Genomic DNA, 17,430 nt, shown 5'->3' with positions numbered 1-17,430 from the left:
TTACAAGAACCACAACATTCAGATGTTTCTTTCTGATCTGGTTTCACATTCTGGCCTCCATCCTCCCATGCTCAGAGCAGATGGAATAACTCGGCTCAGCTTGTCAGCTGCTTCAAGGTCGCAAGGTGCCGGTGGCCTCGAACTGCACTGCACTGCACTGATGCTGGTGGCCTCAAACTGCACTGCACTGCACTGGTGCCGGAGTACCAGTGCAACCTCAAAGTAAGGGAACAAATGTTCCCATACCTTGAGGAGTCCTCTGTGACTGCCTCCCCACCACAGGATGCAGCGCATGCTCCATTGGCACAGCTGCACCGGCACTGGAAAATTGGATAAGATTGGGCCGTGGGAGGTGAGCTTGTTGCAGCACTCAAAACATGTCAAAGTCAAACTGTCAGGGAAATGGAGGGCTGGTTACTGTGTTATTTGGGGTTGGAAAGATTATCTTTGCCTGGAAATAGAAAACAGGAATGACAACAGGACTGCCACCCCTGTCCTGTGCCATTCACAAATGCAGAATAGACATTCAGCAGGTGCAGCTTCCCCCCTTGCTGCACATCAGTGAGCCTGGTCTGTTTGTTTTTACTGCAGACTTTCACACAATCCTATCCTCTTCATGCACCAGCATAGCTACTACTGCACCAGTGCAGTATGTCAAAAATGTCATAAATGTCACTGTCAAAAATGTGCCATAAAGCATGTTTCAACAGCACAAAGGATAGGGGCACCAGCAGGAAGGGCAGCACCATTCTACCAGGCCAGTTGAAGCATTGACACATGCCAGAGCAGATAAGCTTTGTGCCAGTGGAGGGTGGCAGGAACATCACAAAACAGTGTGGGTGGAGACAGCAGGCTTACCAGGCCTGGGAGGGGACAGGCAGATCTGCATACATATTCTGACCTGCACTAGATATTTAGCAGGCCAGGTACAAGTAGACACTTAGCTGCAGCTGAGGCTTCTCCCCCCCCCCCCCCGGCAAGAAGACAAATGTCCCCTTACCTTGAGGACATTTCCAGCCCTCTCAATTCCTTTACAGGATACAGCGTGGCCATACTGGCTCCACTGCATCAGTGCTGGTTAGGATTGATCTGTAAGACTTTCAGCTTTTATTAGGTACAAATTGAAAGCCAAATAACTGGCCTTTGGTTTCACCAATCAATTCCTGCAGCATATTTGGGTTTGGTGGTCCCAAAGCTGTGACTCTTCTTTCTCCATTGTGGAGACTTGAAAAGCAGCTTCCCCTGCAGAGTATGCAGTCCATTGCAAAGAAAGCTGCTGCCAGATTATGCTTTGCTGTTGTGATTTGGATGGGGCATTCAGTCTAGTAAGTCCAGCAGTTTAGCTGGAAGAAGTGCTGCCCCAGGGCACACCTTCCAGGGCTGCCACCCCCCCCCCCACGATCACCTCTGTACCCCCTTCAACTGTCCAGAGGGTGTTCGGAAGCCCAGGGAGGTCTTAGTGTCACATCCTGGGGTTTTGTTTTTTTTTTGGTGGAAGGAACTTGCAGTGACATTTTTATGCCTTCCTTGCCTTCTGAGACCCAAGGAAGCTGCACACAGCTCAGAAGCCTTCTAAAGGCATAAAAACGTCACTTCCAGTTCCCCCCCCCAAACCAGAAGTGACATTCTAAGGCCTCCCAAAGGCCTTAGAATAATGTTTCTCAAACTGTGGGTCAGGACCCACCAGTGGATCATGAACTGATTTGCAGTGGTCACCAACTTTTTTTGGAACATTAAAAAAAACCTTGCCCAGTTTGCAGAAGAAATGTGGTGTGAGATAATCTTCATACCTCTCAAATTAAAGTGTCACATTTTCCCATGTTCTCTAGTAATTGGCATGCCACAGATCATGTCTGAACCCAATTTCAGCCTTTTGTCTGAAATAGCCTTTTGTATAGCTATTTTTCCAGTGTAGAGTTGAGGTTCTCCATGTCAGGCTAGAAAGCCCAGCACAGAATTCTGGATCTGGTGGAGCAGAGCTCCGCTGGTCCTACCCTGCTTCCTCCCCCTGCCCTGACAAATCTCTCTGCCGCCTGGAACTCTTCCCTTGCTCTGAGTGGCAAGTAGCTGGTACTGGTGCTAGGCAAGGTTTTGGAAGTGTGGCTTATGACATGTTTGACACCAAGCGCAGGTGACACCTGGCACATCAAACACAGGATTGGGCTTTCACTCCTCTAATGCCACATTGAAAATGTTTAGCAAAGTCTTTCTTAGCACTAATGAAAAAGTTTTAAAACTTTGAATCAAAATGATACAGTTTCACACTTGGGGCTGACACATGGACTTAATGTTTGTTGTAACCATTTATTGTCAAATTTGAGGTTCTGAAACAGGTTTCTCTGCAAAGGTCTTGATGCTCAGTGGTTACTGCCCTTGCTTCTAGAGCCTAGATGGAAATGCTGAATTAAATCCCACCAGGTGCACGTTGCTGTCTAAGGTGTTGGCAAGCAGCTCACCTTGTTCTCCCCTGTGCTCCAGCCTCTTCCAGAACAGTAACAGCAGCAACAGAACTGAGGAAAATGAAAAGCAGCAAACATACATAGTATGCATGAAATACAAATTACAAAATTTATTTTGTAGATTAATAACCATCTGTGAATAAATCTCTAAAAAGGCTTTCAAAAGTTCAAATATATATCCATACAGAATTGTCTTCTATAGGTTCAAATGCTGATAAAGCTAAAGGGACCTAACTCCACTGAAGAATAGCGGGGTGCACTTATCTTTCCAATGCTTCATTATAAATCTTTTGGCTACCATAAGGGCACAAGTTTTCACTGTCTTGCCAATAACTTCCACGGAATAGATAGCTTCTTTTGAATTATCTACAAATGTCAATGTTTGCTGTAGTATAAAGTTAACTAATAATCCCTTCTCAAAAGGACTGTATTATACAGTACAAGGTCATGCCATGTGCCTAAATGACGCTTCAGTGACCAAAAACGGGGTTTCTGTATGGCTGGGTTTTTGGTCATCCCCTTAATATGAAGGTTGTATCCAAAAAAAGTTCTCAAAATAATATTCGCTGAATGAATAACTATTTAAGATCCTTAGATATTACAATTATAGTAGTTAGCATCATTTTCCACTAATTATATAAGACAGAGTGTTCTAACTTGATATTTGTGCATTTAAGTAAGAGCTTAATCCTAAATTGCGCTGGAAGCAGGCAGGCCAGTGGGCCTGTGCTGTATCCAGCACAAGTTTGGAACTGATTGCAAGTGTTTCCCCTTACCCCATGTTGCTCTGCAGCAGCCCCAACGGGTCTATTTGGATCTTTGCCACTTTACAAGGTGGCACAAATCCGAGCAGCCCAGGACTGACTCAGGCTGCCTGGGAACGGAGTCAGGATCTGGCATAACCGCCAGGTCCTGGCCCCGCCTCTTGCTTCCAGCCTGCCCACCACCTGCCCTCCTCCTGCCCCGAAACGCCTTCCTCCTGCCTCCTCCCCGCCCTCTCCAGGCCCCTGCATTGGCCAAGGTTGGCCGATGCAACTCACTCTCTCCCCGGGGCCTAAGGCAGCACCAGGAAACCAGCGCACATCCATGCACCGACCAATCTCCACAAACAGTGGCGCAAAAGTGCTTTACGGCACTTTTGTGACACTCCTGGGCTGGCGTAAGAGACTTGCGTCAGCCCAAGTACCAGGTAAGTTTGCGCCCTTTGAGTTTACTTTCAATTGCTTCACACAGATTATTAATAATAGTGAATGCATAACTAATGTGCATATAACACTTTTAATCAAAAAGTACATAGGGTAGTGCAAATCGCAAATGCATATTAAGGAGGATATTATTATTATTATTATTATTAACAGTATTTATATACTGCTTTTCAACAAGATAGTACTCTGCCTCCAAAAGGTTCACAATCTAAAAAGAAACGCCAGCAACAGACTCTTGCACTGGGATGGTGTGCCATTATTTACTTCAGTGGTTCTCAAACTTTTAGCATCAGGACCCACTTTTTAGAATGAGAATCTGTCAGGACTCGCCGGAAGTGATGTCATGACCGGAAGTGACATCAGTAAGCAGGAAAAAATTTTAAAATCCTAAGCTGCAATCCTATCCACACTTACCCAGGAGTAAGTCCCATTGACCATCATTGTTAAAAGAATATACATAGCTTGTTTAAAGTACAGGTCTGTAACATTTCCCCAAACACAGTCACATCCCATGTTAGCATCAAGTCTAATATATGAAAAATAAAATATTGAAATGAATGGGGACCCACCTGAAATTGGCTCGTGACCCACCTAGTGGGTCCCGACCCACAGTTTGAGAAACATTTATACCCTGCCTTTCTCCATGAAGGGACTCAAGGAGGCTTACAACAAATTTTTAAAAAATTAAACAAGATAAAAACGCATTCATAGCAAAATAAGGACAGTTGTTTTTCCTCTGATAAATATAAGAGGCCCACCCTTTTAAATTGTGCCTCCTTGCCCAGTTAGCAGAAGCCTATATTCAGAGTTCTTGAGCATGTACTTAGCTGTCCATATTAGTGGGACATGAAGATTATAGAATAAAAGCGGAGGAGAGTAGACCACAAAACAATTAGCCCAGCCCTATCCTGTCCACCTGAAGAAGAACAACCTGTAAGGGTTTAAGACAGATCAGAAAAATATTTTCTGTTTTACATTCTGGCCTACTTGTTTGCCCAGTTTATTTTATTTCAATATTAATTAAATCAACTGAAATGAGCAAGAACATAGCCCAGACTTTTTTTTTCTTCTGTTTTTTGAAAATTTTACAAACAACTTTTGCCCCCATTAAAATATATGGCATTTTGGCAAAATATATGGCACAAAGATCAAACACATAATAAAGCTCAAGGGTGCCAAGATTTGTGCATGAAACTCTCAACCACATTAGCTAGATGGTCCTGCCAATTAGTAGGGAACTGTTCAATCCACCAGTACCAATGCTATGGCATTTGAAAGCTCACAGAGCCCAGGCACTGAATATGAAGTCTATAAATCAGCTTTAACCCATTTCTGCCCAATTCACAGGGGGTACACATTTGATCCCTGTTGTATATATGCAACATTAGGCAGAAATGCTCAAAATAAAATGCCAGCCATGGCTTTCCTATGCAAAGCATGCACAGAGGAGCACAAAGTTTTGAGCAGGAGGAAGAGAGCCCAGATGTCCCCTGCTTGGTCCCACTTCCCACCAGTAGCATAGCTAGGGGGGTGCAGGGGGCAGCACGTGCACCAGGCTACAGGTTGGGTGGGGGCAACAACGTGGCTGAGGGGGCAACAACTTGCAGGCAACAGCACCTGTGCACAACAATTGGGCTGCTGCCAGCAGCCCTGCCAGTGCCAGGCACTCCAGTGGGTGGAGGGGCAACAGTCACGGAGAAGGGCAAAACTGCATGTTGCCCCTCCCTGCAGCCAAAATGGAAGGTAGTCTAGCTCATTGCTTCCGGCAGAGATCAAGAACCACAGGTTGTGGCAGGCATGAGGAGCTGGTCCTCTCCCCCTCCCACAGCTGAGATGCTGGCAATGGGCACAGACCTCCTTGGAGTCTTCCTTTCATGCACCTGCCAGCCCTCACTCCCTCCGAAGTGATTTCCTCCACCTGTCCTGCTCAACATGCTGAGCCCGAAGCCCTATTTGGCTTAATTGGCAAGAGAGGCGCGTGGGGAGTGGAGCAGAACGCGTCAGTGCTTGTTTGTGTTTAGAGAGGGAGGAAGAAGGGTGTTGGTGGGGGGGCTGTTGGATGCTGGTCAGGACACTGGGTGTGTGTGTGTGTGTGTGTGTGTGTGTGTGTGTGTGTGTGTGTGTGAGAGAGAGAGAGAGAGAGAGAGAGAGAGAGATGGAGCCCCCGATAGGCAGGCATAGCCCCCAGAGACCCTTGTGGAGCCCAGCCTGGTCTGAGGAGGGGGTTCCCCTTGTGCAGCAGGACCAGTTGCTCACCACTCCCCTGCCCTGCGCCACCTACTCTCCTCTCTCTACTTGCAGACTCTACTCTCTCTACTCTCTATTCACAGTCCTCTCTCTACTTGCCTGCCCCCTTATCCTCCTCTCTCCTCCGGGCAAGGCTGCAGCAGCCCAGTTGTCTCCACAATCTAAGCCAGTAGGGCTTGCTCCTGAGTAGACATGCAGGAGATTGGGCTCTGAGGCTGCAACCCTATCCACACTATCCTGGGAGTAAGCCCCATTGACTATAATGGACTTGCTTCCAAGTAGACAGGCAGAGGATTGGGCTCCAAGGCAGCAATCCTCTCCCCACTTTCCTGGGAGTAAGCCCCATTGACTAGACTGGGCTTGCTGCCAAGTAGACATGCAGAGGATTGGGCTCTGAGTTTCGCTGACTGTGAGCGGTTATCTGCGCATGTGCAGGAGCCTGAAGAGGGTAGCAAGCAAGGCACAGCAACCTGGGAGGCAAGTTGCAGCAGGAGCACGGAGCAGCAGGTGGTTTGGCCTCATCATTTATTCACATAATTCCTCAATTCCACTTCCTAAAGGTCAGCTGCTGGCTCTTATGATTGTCTCCAGTCCCCTCCTGCACATCTCAAACTGTGTAAGGCTGCAATACTACCTTACTTCACTTACCAGGGAGTGAGCCCCATTGAACACAATGGGACTTACTTTTGAGTAGACATGAAGAGATTGCGCTGTAAAAGTGCAATAAGTACTTTCAACAAGCTATTTTAAAATATTAGCCAACATTTCTCACTCACTTTAACAAATAAAAAGACCCAATGTAATTAATTAAATTTGATGTTATTGCCGGGAGGGGGGGCTACAGAATTTTTTTTTGCACTGTGCAGCAACTTGGTTAGCTATGCCATTGCTTCCCACCACCAGTTGCTTTTCCTCTAGCCCAGGATCTGGATGTGATCTCACAAGGAAATCACTGCTCTAGAACCTGGGCAGTAGAAAATGCAAATAGAAAATGGGAGGAAGGCGTTACAGGGAAGGACTAGTGGGAGAAGAAACTGTCCAATGCCAATCTCATTATTATTTGAAATGGGGCAGCTGCCACAAGCAGTGGATTATCAGCCTGTCCCAAGAATAGTCTTCCTCCAGAAAATCCAGCAGTGGGTCACCTCCATTTTATGTGCCCCAGCATCAATGCAAATATTTGTTCCTCTTCAGAATAAGGGAGTAGAAAAGAGAGCAGGGACACAAAACAGTGGATGGGAAGATTAGCTCAGTGCTCTCTTCCACCTTCTCTTCTGCTCCCCCCCCCCCCAAGCATCCAATTTGTAGAGGCTCTTTATACTATTAAGCCAGGTGGGATTAGGGGAGGGGAATTTGGTGCACCTTTCATATGCAAAACACCAGATGGGACATATTCTTCCTTACCCAATATTGTTTACCATGGGTTGCATCCTATGAAGTCCATCCATTTACAGAACCCTCAATTCCCAAGGACCTTTAGAGGCCTGCAGGGAGGGGAAAATATTCTTCTTTTCCTGCTTGCAACAAAGGAACTTCTTCCCCTTTGTAGAAGTTCTTAGGATACAGCGTTTTAGAAACCAACAAACCATATATACTTATTGCAACATTCATAGTGTGCTGATGGTTTGATTTTATATTCTTTTTGTTCAAGTAGGTTGATTATACCTCACAACTGACATTAGGTGTCAGTGTTCTACAACATTCCACATGAAGACTAGATCTTTTAATCAGTCTTCTGCAACCACTTGAAACCAGCCCACAGTATTCAGACAGAAGTGTTTGCAGACTGCTTCACACTCTCAAAATGCTAATAACCTTAACAGGCTATGAAGTTGTAATGAACTCTCTTCCAAGTAGCAAAACCTTTAATGCAGGTCCTAGTTTACCAGGAACATCCTCTCAAGCTGCTTTACTTGGAACTAGTGGACAGTGTCTGCACTGCTGCACTGGTGGCCTTGTTGCACTCACCAGCTGCACTGGGGAGCACAACAATGTCACACAATGCGCACCTTGGAAGTTGGCAACCTTCAGTCTCAGAAGACTATGGTATCGCACTCTGAATGGTGGCTCTGGAACAGCATCTAGTATGGCTGAAAAGTTCAATTCGGGAGTGACAATCCCTTCCACGCTGGGAGCAAGTGTAGTCTGTCCCTGGTCTGTCTCCCTGGCTATGGGCCTTCCTTCTTTGCCTCTTTGCCTCAGTCTGTTGGCCAAGTGTCTCTTCAAACTGGGAGAGGCCATGCTGCACAGCTTGCCTCCAAGCAGGATGCTCAGAAGCCAAGATTTCCCATCTGTTGAGGTCCATTCCTAAGGCCTTCAGATCCCTCTTGCAGATATCCTTATAACGCAGCTGTGGTCTACCTGTAGGGTGCTTTCCTTGCACAAGTTCTCCATAGAGGAGATCCTTTGGGATCCAAACATCGCCCATTCTCACGACATGACCAAGCCAATGCAGGTGTCTGTTTCAGCAGTGTATACATGCTAGGGATTCCAGCTCATTCCAGGACTATGTTGTTTGGAACTTTGTCCTGCCGGGTGATACCAAGGATGCGTCGGAGGTAGTGCATGTGGAAAGCATTCTCCTGTCATGTGCGAAGTGTCCATGACTCACTGCAGTACAGAAGTGTACTCAAGTCACAAGCTCTGTAGACCTGGATCTTGGTATGTACTGTCAGCTTCTTGTTGGACCATACTCTCTTTGTGAGTCTGGAAAACATGGTAGCTGCTTTGCTGATGCATTTGCTTAGCTCGGTATTGAGAGAAAGAGTGTCGGAAATCGTTGAGCCAAGGTATACAAAGTCATGGACAACCTTCAGCTCATGCACAGAGATTGCAAGGCAAGGAGGTGAATTCACATCCTGACCCATGACCTGTGTTTTCTTCAGACTGATTGTCAGTCCAAAGACTTGGTAGTCCTTGCTAAAACAATTCATGAGCTGCTGGAGATCTTTGACAGAGTGGGCAGTGACAGCTGCATCGTCGGCAAAGAGGAAGTCACACAGACATTTCAGCTGGACTTTACTATCAATCTGGAGAGGTTCAAGAGCTTTCCATCTGATCTGGTTCGGAGATAGATGCCTTCTGGTGCAGTTCCAAAGGCATGCTTCAGCAGGACAGTGAAGAAAATTCCAAACCAGGTTGGTGCAAGAACACAGCCCTGCTTCACTCCACTTCAGATGTCAAAGGGGTCTGATATTGAGCCATCAAAGACTACAGTGCCCTTCATGTCCTCTTGGAAAGGCATGATGATGCTGAGGAGCCTGGGTGGACATCTGATCTTGGGGAGAATCTTGAAGAGGTCATCCCTGCTGACCAGGTCGCAAGCCTTTGTGAGATCTATGAAGGCTATAAAGAGTGGCTGTCATTGTTCCCTGCATTTCTCCTGCAGTTGTCTAAGGGAGAATATCATATCAGTGGTGGACCTGTTGGCTCGGAATCCGCACTGCGATTCTGGATAGACGCTCTCTGCAAGTACCTGGAGCCTCCTTAGTGCAACTCAGGCAAACAACTTTCCTACAACACTAAGGAGAGAGATGCCATGGTAGTTATTGCAGTCACCCATCATCTTTGTTCTTGTACCGCGTGATGATGTTTGCATCCCTCATGTCATGAGGTACTCCACCTTCTCTCCAGCAGACACAGAGGATTTCATGCAGCTCAGTGGCAATGAGCTCTTTGCAGCACTTTAGGACTTCAGCAGGATGCTGTCTTTCCCAAGTGCCTTGCCAGAGGCAAGGGAGTCCAGTTAAGTTCTTCTAGGGTTGGTTCACTGTCAAGCTCCTCCAGCACAGGCAGGCACTCTATGTTGTTCAGTGCTTCTTCGGTTACTACATTTTCTCTGGAATACAGCTCAGAGTAGTGCTGCACCCAGTCCTGGATGACCTTGCCTGTGGCAGACTTCAGAGGGGCAATTTTCTTCTGTGTTGGACCTAGGGCCTGCTTGATACCATCATACATCCCCTTGATGTTGCCTGTGTCAGCTGCTATCTGTATCTGGGAACAAAGCTGGAGCCATTAGTCATTAGTACATCTCCTGGCAATCTGCTGGACTTTGCTGCGAGCAGCTCGGAGGACCTGCAGGTTGCGCTCACTGGGACAGGCCTTGTATGCTGCTTGAGCTCTTCTCTTTTCCTCAATGACTGGTGTCAACTCCTCAGAGTGGGCTTCAAATCAATCTGCCATCTTGTTGGTCTTCTTGCCGAGTATGGACAAGGTGGTGTTGTAAACAGCATTCTTGAAATGTTCCCATCTGTTGGATGCGTTTGCGTCAGCCGGGCCTGGAAGAGATTCCTCAAGCGCTCGTGCAAATTCCTCCACTTTTCCCTGATCCCAGTTCTTGCTGGTATCAATGCAAGGTCTTCCTTTTTCACGTGATACAGTCGCTTTGTTCGCATTTTCACTCAGCTGCACACCAGGGAGTGGTCAGTGTCGCAGTCAGCACCCTGATAACTGCTTGTGATCTTGATGCTGGGAAGGCTGGAGCGTCTGGTAGAATCAGTCAGTGCTTTGATCTTGGGTGTGTCCAAGAGACTCTGTGTTGGGGAGGCGCACCAGACCCAGACATTTCCACCTGGATCCTGACACTATTGCCAGCAGAATGCATATCCCATTAACAGACAAATAAGACATCCACTAACTAGTAATAAATATGTTTTTACATTCTTGTAACATACAGACTGAAACTTTGTTATCTTAGCTGTCTACCTGAACTACATTCTTCTGATCCAATTTTCCTGCTGCTCAGAGATACTCAACTTCAGCATCACAGCTCTTTCTTCTGGAGTGTTTCTTCATTTAGTGTTTTGGATGAGTCATCTTTCATTTTTGTGTTGGTCAAGTTCCACTCATCACGACAGAAAAGCCGTTGAGTAACTTTGTACATCCAGTAAGGGTTAAGGATTACAGTGAGAATGCTTAACCCTGTGAATACAACAACAAAATGTAAGAGTCCCAGATTTTCCAGCATAGCATTCCAATTGGAAATCAACACCCACCACACGTGGTAAATAATGATCATGCGGCAGTGAAATATGTGTATCACCACCCATTGGCTCGCCTTCCAAAATAATGTGTTAGCCCTGCCAACCTGTGAAAGAAGCAAACAAGAAGTTAGACTTAATACAAATGTAGTGTGTTTGTTTCCATGGATTAATATGAAACACATACATATGACAACACTTTGACACTTGCAATGATACTAGATGAGACCAAATTGCCTTCATCCAGTTCAAAAATAATTTGTTGTTGACGTATGTCAGGGAGGGTTCAACCAAGTGTAACTCCTCAAGCTAGAGCTGCAAATTAGGTTCCATCCAGTTCAAGTGGTGATTTTGCTATGAATTCAGTAGGTGGCCTTAGGTAAGCCAGGCCATCTCAATTGATGTATTTAAACACTGTTTAATACTACTACTACCAGCATTTATAATTTATATGGAAGTTTGTGGAAGCACATGTGAGGCGCTTTGGATAACCATGATTCTTACAATAGCCCTGTGAGGTTAGTAAGTAATATACTTGGTACTGGGGATTGAGGCTAAGAGTTGCTAACTTTATAGGACTTTTGTAAGGATCACGTCATGATTGTCCAAAGCACCTTGCATGTAAGTTACAAATGCTGTTGTTCCTATGAAATGGTATTTTAAACAACTCAATATTCCCTATCAGCACAATCCTATCTTGCGCTGGAAAAGGCACACCAGGAGGTCTGAGCTATATCTAGCATAAGACCGGGGCCAGAAGTGGCTCAGCCAGAGGCAAGGGGAAACTTTTCCCCTTACCCCCAGGCAAGCCACCATGGCCCCAATGGGTCTCATCAGACTTGCGCCACCTCAGGAGATGACATAAGTTCAAGGAGAACAGAGCAGCTTGCAGCTCCGCACTGCTTGGGATCCAGCATAACAGCTGGGTCCCCACCCACCCCGGGACCACCCTCTGCCCGCCTTCTCCCCGACCCAGAATGCCTCACTCCTGTCTGCCTCCTCCCTACTCTCCCCAGACCCCTGCATCGGCCAAGCTCAGCTGACACAACCTTCTCTCCCCAAGTAGGCGCAGAGGCTGGATGCATCCCTGCACCAGCCCAGCCAACTCCCAAGGAGGCACAAACGTACTTTATGGCAAGAGTTAGGATTGCGCCCTATGTCTTAATTTCATGGCCTTCTAAAGCTATAAATAAAGCCACGTACAATTACAAGCATAAAAGTTATCCCAGCATTAGTGGAAAGCACTCCTGAATAAACATACAGGTACCCCCTGTATCCATGGGAATTCCATTCCAGCAGCACTTGCTTAACAAAGGAACATTCTTGCTTAACCTAAGAACATGACATGCAGGTAACCAGCCTGTGCACTATAAGGAGGAGACTAACTGAACTTTAACAGGAAGCAGGACGGTTCCTGCTTCCCATCAATGTTTGGTTAGGCTTCCTCTAGAGCAGGGGTCTCCAAACTTTTTGAGCAGAGGGCCACATCAAATATCTGGTGCAGTGTTGAGGGCTAGAAAAAAAAATATAAAATTTAAATAAATAAATTAGAGATGGAACTTAGATGAGTGACTAAATGGGCTCATTCATTCAACCTCTCTGGCTCTCAGAACACCCTCCAGACACAACCAGAGCACAGCTCCAGTTGTGTTCAGTTGAGTGAGCCAGAGGCTCTCAGGGAACAAGAGGCTGGCTGTGGGCCAAATAGAGGCATGCCACGGGCCGGGGTTTGGAGACCCCTGCTCTAGAGTGCAGGAGAGCCAACAGAAGCAAGAAACTCTCATGCTTCAAGTATTAACAAAAGACAAAGAAAGGTACTGTAATGTGGGGGGGGGGGCATATACATGGATAATTGAATTTACAAACACTGAATATGGGGGAACGCCTGCATTTAATATTCTATTTTGGAAACACACAAATATTTACCAAAATCTATAATATAGTGTGAAAGTTCCCTCCACAAATTTTTATTTCATATCTGAAATACAGTTTAAAGCAGTACTTTGTATCTGACTTACTAAAATAGAAAACAAAAGACAGGATATTTTGCTAAGTTCTAGGTGAGTGAGCGTCAACCTTTTTCATCTCATGGCACACTGACAAGGCACGAAAATTGTCAAGGCACACCATCAGGTTTTTGGCAATTGACAAGGCACACCATGCTGCCAGAGGCGGGCTCACATCCCCGTTGGCCCTACTAATAAATGACATTCTCCCAAATTCCTGTGGCACACCTGTGGACCACTTGTGGCACACCAGTGTGCCACAGCTCAGTGGTTGAAAATGGCTGCTCTAGGTGTATCACACAATACTTGAAACTAGATAAATCACCTCTCGTTTTTAAATTAATGTACTTACAGAGGTGGTTTTAGAGTGGAACCAAATTTTGTGATGGTCTTTTTTGGGTAACTTATAGACAAAAGAATACTCCCTCACTCCACTGAAGCACAGGGAATGGCCCACAAGCCAACTTCACTATCTGTCTACAAACTTATTGCAAACCATAGGCAGCACAGGATGGAATATTACCATGACAAAAGGACCACCTATGCCAACACTTGTTTTACTTGTTTGAGGACCTGCTAGAGGACACTCTGTACCTTTTTGTTTCATTATACAGTGGATACACTTCCCCCACACACACACCAACTGCTAAGTACACCAATCATACTTTATAATTATGAACCAAAAAAAAAGATTAAAAAGACACTTTTCCTTTGCTCTGCAATCTCTCACCTTCAAAAGCATCCATGATATGCAGGCAAAAGGCGTAGACATGTCAAGCATCATACCCATCAAAGGTATGTAATGTCCAGACTTTATGTTGGTTACGACACCAAAATAGCCACCAAAGGCAAGGATATGATGAACGAACAGGATCCAGTCAGATGTCTTGAAAACAAGACTGTATACGATGAGAGTTACATTTTCTACCAAAAAGAAACCAGAAGCTATTAAGCAGTGGAACCAGCTCCAGTCCTGCTGGGAATAAACCTTGTCAGCCTGAAACACGGGATCCAGAAGCAAGGCCCACAGGCCACCAATGCAACCTTGAATACCAAAGACACCTCGCATCACCGTCCGTGTCAAGAAAAATTTGTCCTTTGGTTGCAATGAGTTATAAGAGTTGCTCATCCATGAAATCAGATAATGTGAGAGAAGAAATACTCCCAAGTAGATGGAAAAGCCTGCTGCCACGAGTTTCAACCGAACCTCCCACAAAGTATAATCCCTGGCAAAAAAGGATCCAGATGTCACTCCATTGTTTTCCAGATTCATTTCTTCAGTTTACTTTGCAAAGCACAGAGTAGGAGTTCTGTCAGAGAAGTCTCACCCACAGTTTCAGTTCTGTTAAAGGATCTTCTATTCTTACACCGAGGGATAAGATACACACTGCTATCTGTAAGAGAAGATTTATAGAAGACTGTGCATCAGAGATCACTCAACGTGTACAGTAGTTCTAATGAGTTGCACAGAGCACTGGTTGTTAAACCTATCCGTCTCTGGAGCCCTTCACACTTTTGAAGGTGTTTTGAGGACCCTACATGGTCTTGGGGAGCATCAGAGAGCTGTTACATGTGTCAAGTGGCAGAAAACCAAGCCCAATGCTAAATACCGATGAATATATGGCTGAATATCAGCCATACCAGAGTGAGAACAGGGGCGACAGGAGGCACAGATGAGCACACCAGGAAGGGGCAAATGGTGGCCATTTATAGTATGCTCTTAGAACCCCTGAAGGGGTCTTAGGGCCCCAATTTTCAGAAATGTTGACATAGAGAACTAATTCACATACTGTATTATTAGTGCCACAGAAGCAATATCTCCATGATTTCTTCCCCCACTGTTCTGCTGATGTTTGGATCCAAATTCTATACCACCCATCACAAGCCAGGATTGTATGGTTCCAGTACTGGTAATGCGCAAATTTAAGAAATTATGATACCAACCATTATGTATCTTACAACATGTTTTGCCAGATTCCTGGTCCAAGCTTCACCTACAGAACCTATGCCCACTTTAAGCTAATTAGCTTCCCTTTGTTCCCCAACAATGTGCAGTTCCACACTGCAGCCCTGCTGGACCCCACCACCAGGGTTGCTCGCCTGTTCAACCTGCAGAGGTCCTCCTTCCTCCCCTCTCCTGCCAGCAGCTTCTCCAGCCACCACAGCAACACCTTAGTCCTCAGCAGATCTCAGGCATGGCAGTCACTAGTAGTCTCTGTTTCAGCAGTCCCCATTCTAGCAATACTCAGAAGTTCATTCACCTGTCTCTCTGTCAGTCAGCAGGTCCATTAGTTCCATTAATCCTATTAGTTTAGCTCACTCTCTCTCCTTCCTTCTACTACCCACACCCTTTTCCTTCCTGCAGGTTCTGCTTTTAACCCTGTGGGCCTTTTTGCCTCCAAGTGGCTGTAGCTGAGAGACACACTCACTGCAATCTGAGGCCCTGGTGTTAACCCTATGCTTGCCTGCCAGAGCAAGGGGCCACTGTTGACACCACAGCCTATCTCCTAGAGCAGGGGTGCCCTAACCCTGGCCTGGGGGCCACTTGCAGCCCTTGGGGACTCCCAATCCGGCCCACAGGGAGCTCCTAGTCTCCAATGAGCCTCTGGCCCTCCAGAGACTTGCTGGCCCAACACAATTGCTCTCAGTGTGAGGTCAACTGTTCAACCTCTCTTGTGGGCTGTGGGACGAGGGTTCACTCCACTGCTTGCTGTTTCATGTCTGTGATGATGCAGCAGCAGCAGCAGCAGCAAAGGGAAGGCTAGCCTTGCTTTGTGCAAGGCCTTTTATAGGCCTTGAGCTATTACAAGACCTTCATTCATTCCTATAAGTACCATCTCTAACATATTCATTTATGTAAATTTATTCAAATTTGAAATGTAAATTAATTCTTTGCATTAATACTTTGCAACTTTCTTCTTTGCAACTTTGCAACTTTCTTCCATCAGTGACAGTGTGCGCCCCTGAGCATGAGCTGAATTCCAGGTGCATGCCTCAGACTCACAGCTGTGACCCATTTCCACACGTGAACAATTCAGATCGTGGCCTGACAGCCCAATCCTAGGTGTATCTACTCAGAAGTAAGCCCCATTAGAGTCAATGGGGCTCACTCCCAGGAAAGTGTGGATAGGATTGGGCTGTTAATCTCCTTTTCTCTGCTGCTTCTTCGTCAGAAACAGCCAGAAAAACCCCCATTTAGACTGGGCGCCAGCCTGGCAGCCCTGCAGGCGGTCGAGCCTTTCGCTTTCGCTTTCGCCCTGTCGGGTCAGCTCCATCTTTGGGCGATGGAGGCGGCCGGCCGGCGAGGAAGGCAACCGGAGCGCTCCCCTGGCTCGCGCCACAGACCAGGGCGTGTTCATTGCGGAGGCGGTGCTGACCCCTCGGGGCGGAGGCCTGATCCCAACACATCTTCACTAAGTCACCGCGAATCCCCCCCCCGCAGTTGCCTTTCCTCTCCCCACCTCCACTACAGTGAATGCAGCACCACGTGCGAAGGGATGCCCAAATGGGGCTGGATCTCTCAAGCTCTCCCCCTGCGAAGGCTTTGCGCGCTACTTACTAGCGAGGGGCCTCGCCCTGCTCCTCTCCACCAGCGCTGTCGACCTCCTCGTCACCTGCTAAGCCCCTCCCGAGCGGCAGGCGACCAATCCTCCAAGCCAGACCTGCTCAGCGCCGGGGCGTCAGGCGCAGCAGGACCTCGACTGGCTTTCTTCCGCCTCCGTGTGAAGCCTTGCCCCGGGGCGGAGGTGGAGAAGGAGCCGCACATGAGTCACGGGCGTCCTCCACGGAGCGACTGAATCACTCGCTGCAAAACCCTTGGAAGCCCTCCAGGGCTGCCCTCACTCGCCCCCAAAGGCTTGCAGCAGAAAGGCCAGGGCCGGCCCCTTGTCGCTGCGAGGCTGACCAGTGGGTGCCCTACTGGTCTAGCAGGAGCGGGCAAACATTTTGGCAGGAGGGCCCCATCCTCTCTCTGACACTGTGTTGGGGGCCAGGGGAAAAAAAGAATTAATTTACATTTCAAATTTGAATACATTTACATAAATGAATACATTAGAGATGGAACTTGTATGAATGAATCAATTTTACTGAGTTTATTTATAATACCCATGGAAACTATAATACAGTCTTGTAAAACCACATGAGAACAATGAACTGTTTCCCACACACCTCTTGCACAGCGAAAACATGTGGACCAAGCCAGAAACACAGGGAGACATAAGTTGTTCAGGGGCAGGGGTGGTGGTGGATTAAAATAAAACCCAGGAAAAGCAGAAAACACAGGGAGACTATAAAAGACCTTACTCTAACTTGGCCCGCAGCTCGCATCTGGTGGGCGCAACCCCGAGTTGTGGGCAAGCATGGGCTCCATTAGTCTCCAACTGTCCAGAGACTCATTGGAGATTGGAGGCTCTCTGCGGGCTGGATTGGGGGACTCCAAGGGCCACAAATGGCCCTGCACAGGAGCACACTCTCCATGGTACCCAGAGGACAGAAGCCCTTTGGCAGGCTCCAGTCAGGGCTCCCGGGGATGCTG

At 47.0% G+C, this 17,430-nt stretch overlaps 1 protein-coding gene across 2 annotated transcripts; it reads right to left on the bottom strand.

Moving 5' to 3' along the window:
• Positions 1-2,465: 2,465 nt before the first annotated feature.
• LOC136637198 (protein CLN8-like) lies at positions 2,466-16,507 on the bottom strand. Of its 2 annotated transcripts, XR_010793577.1 has the most exons (4): positions 16,456-16,507; positions 13,627-14,290; positions 10,616-10,997; positions 2,466-2,510 (listed from the first exon to the last, which is right to left on the bottom strand). XR_010793577.1 is itself a non-coding variant. In XM_066612384.1 (3 exons), the coding sequence occupies exons 2-3, from the start codon at positions 14,167-14,169 to the stop codon at positions 10,674-10,676; spliced, it is 867 nt and encodes a 288-aa protein (XP_066468481.1). In that variant the 5' UTR covers positions 14,170-14,290; positions 16,456-16,507; the 3' UTR covers positions 7,522-10,673. The 2 variants fall into 2 exon arrangements, 1 of the variants encoding a protein (XP_066468481.1); XM_066612384.1 differs by lacking the exon at positions 2,466-2,510 and having other exon boundaries at positions 7,522-10,997.
• Between the last annotated feature and the right edge of the window lie 923 nt (positions 16,508-17,430).

Source organism: Tiliqua scincoides, chromosome 1, assembly GCF_035046505.1.
Source record: "Tiliqua scincoides isolate rTilSci1 chromosome 1, rTilSci1.hap2, whole genome shotgun sequence".
Classification (NCBI taxonomy): domain Eukaryota; kingdom Metazoa; phylum Chordata; class Lepidosauria; order Squamata; family Scincidae; genus Tiliqua; species Tiliqua scincoides.
Note: the sequence above shows the minus strand (reverse complement) of the source record. Positions and strands in the feature narration are given on the sequence as shown.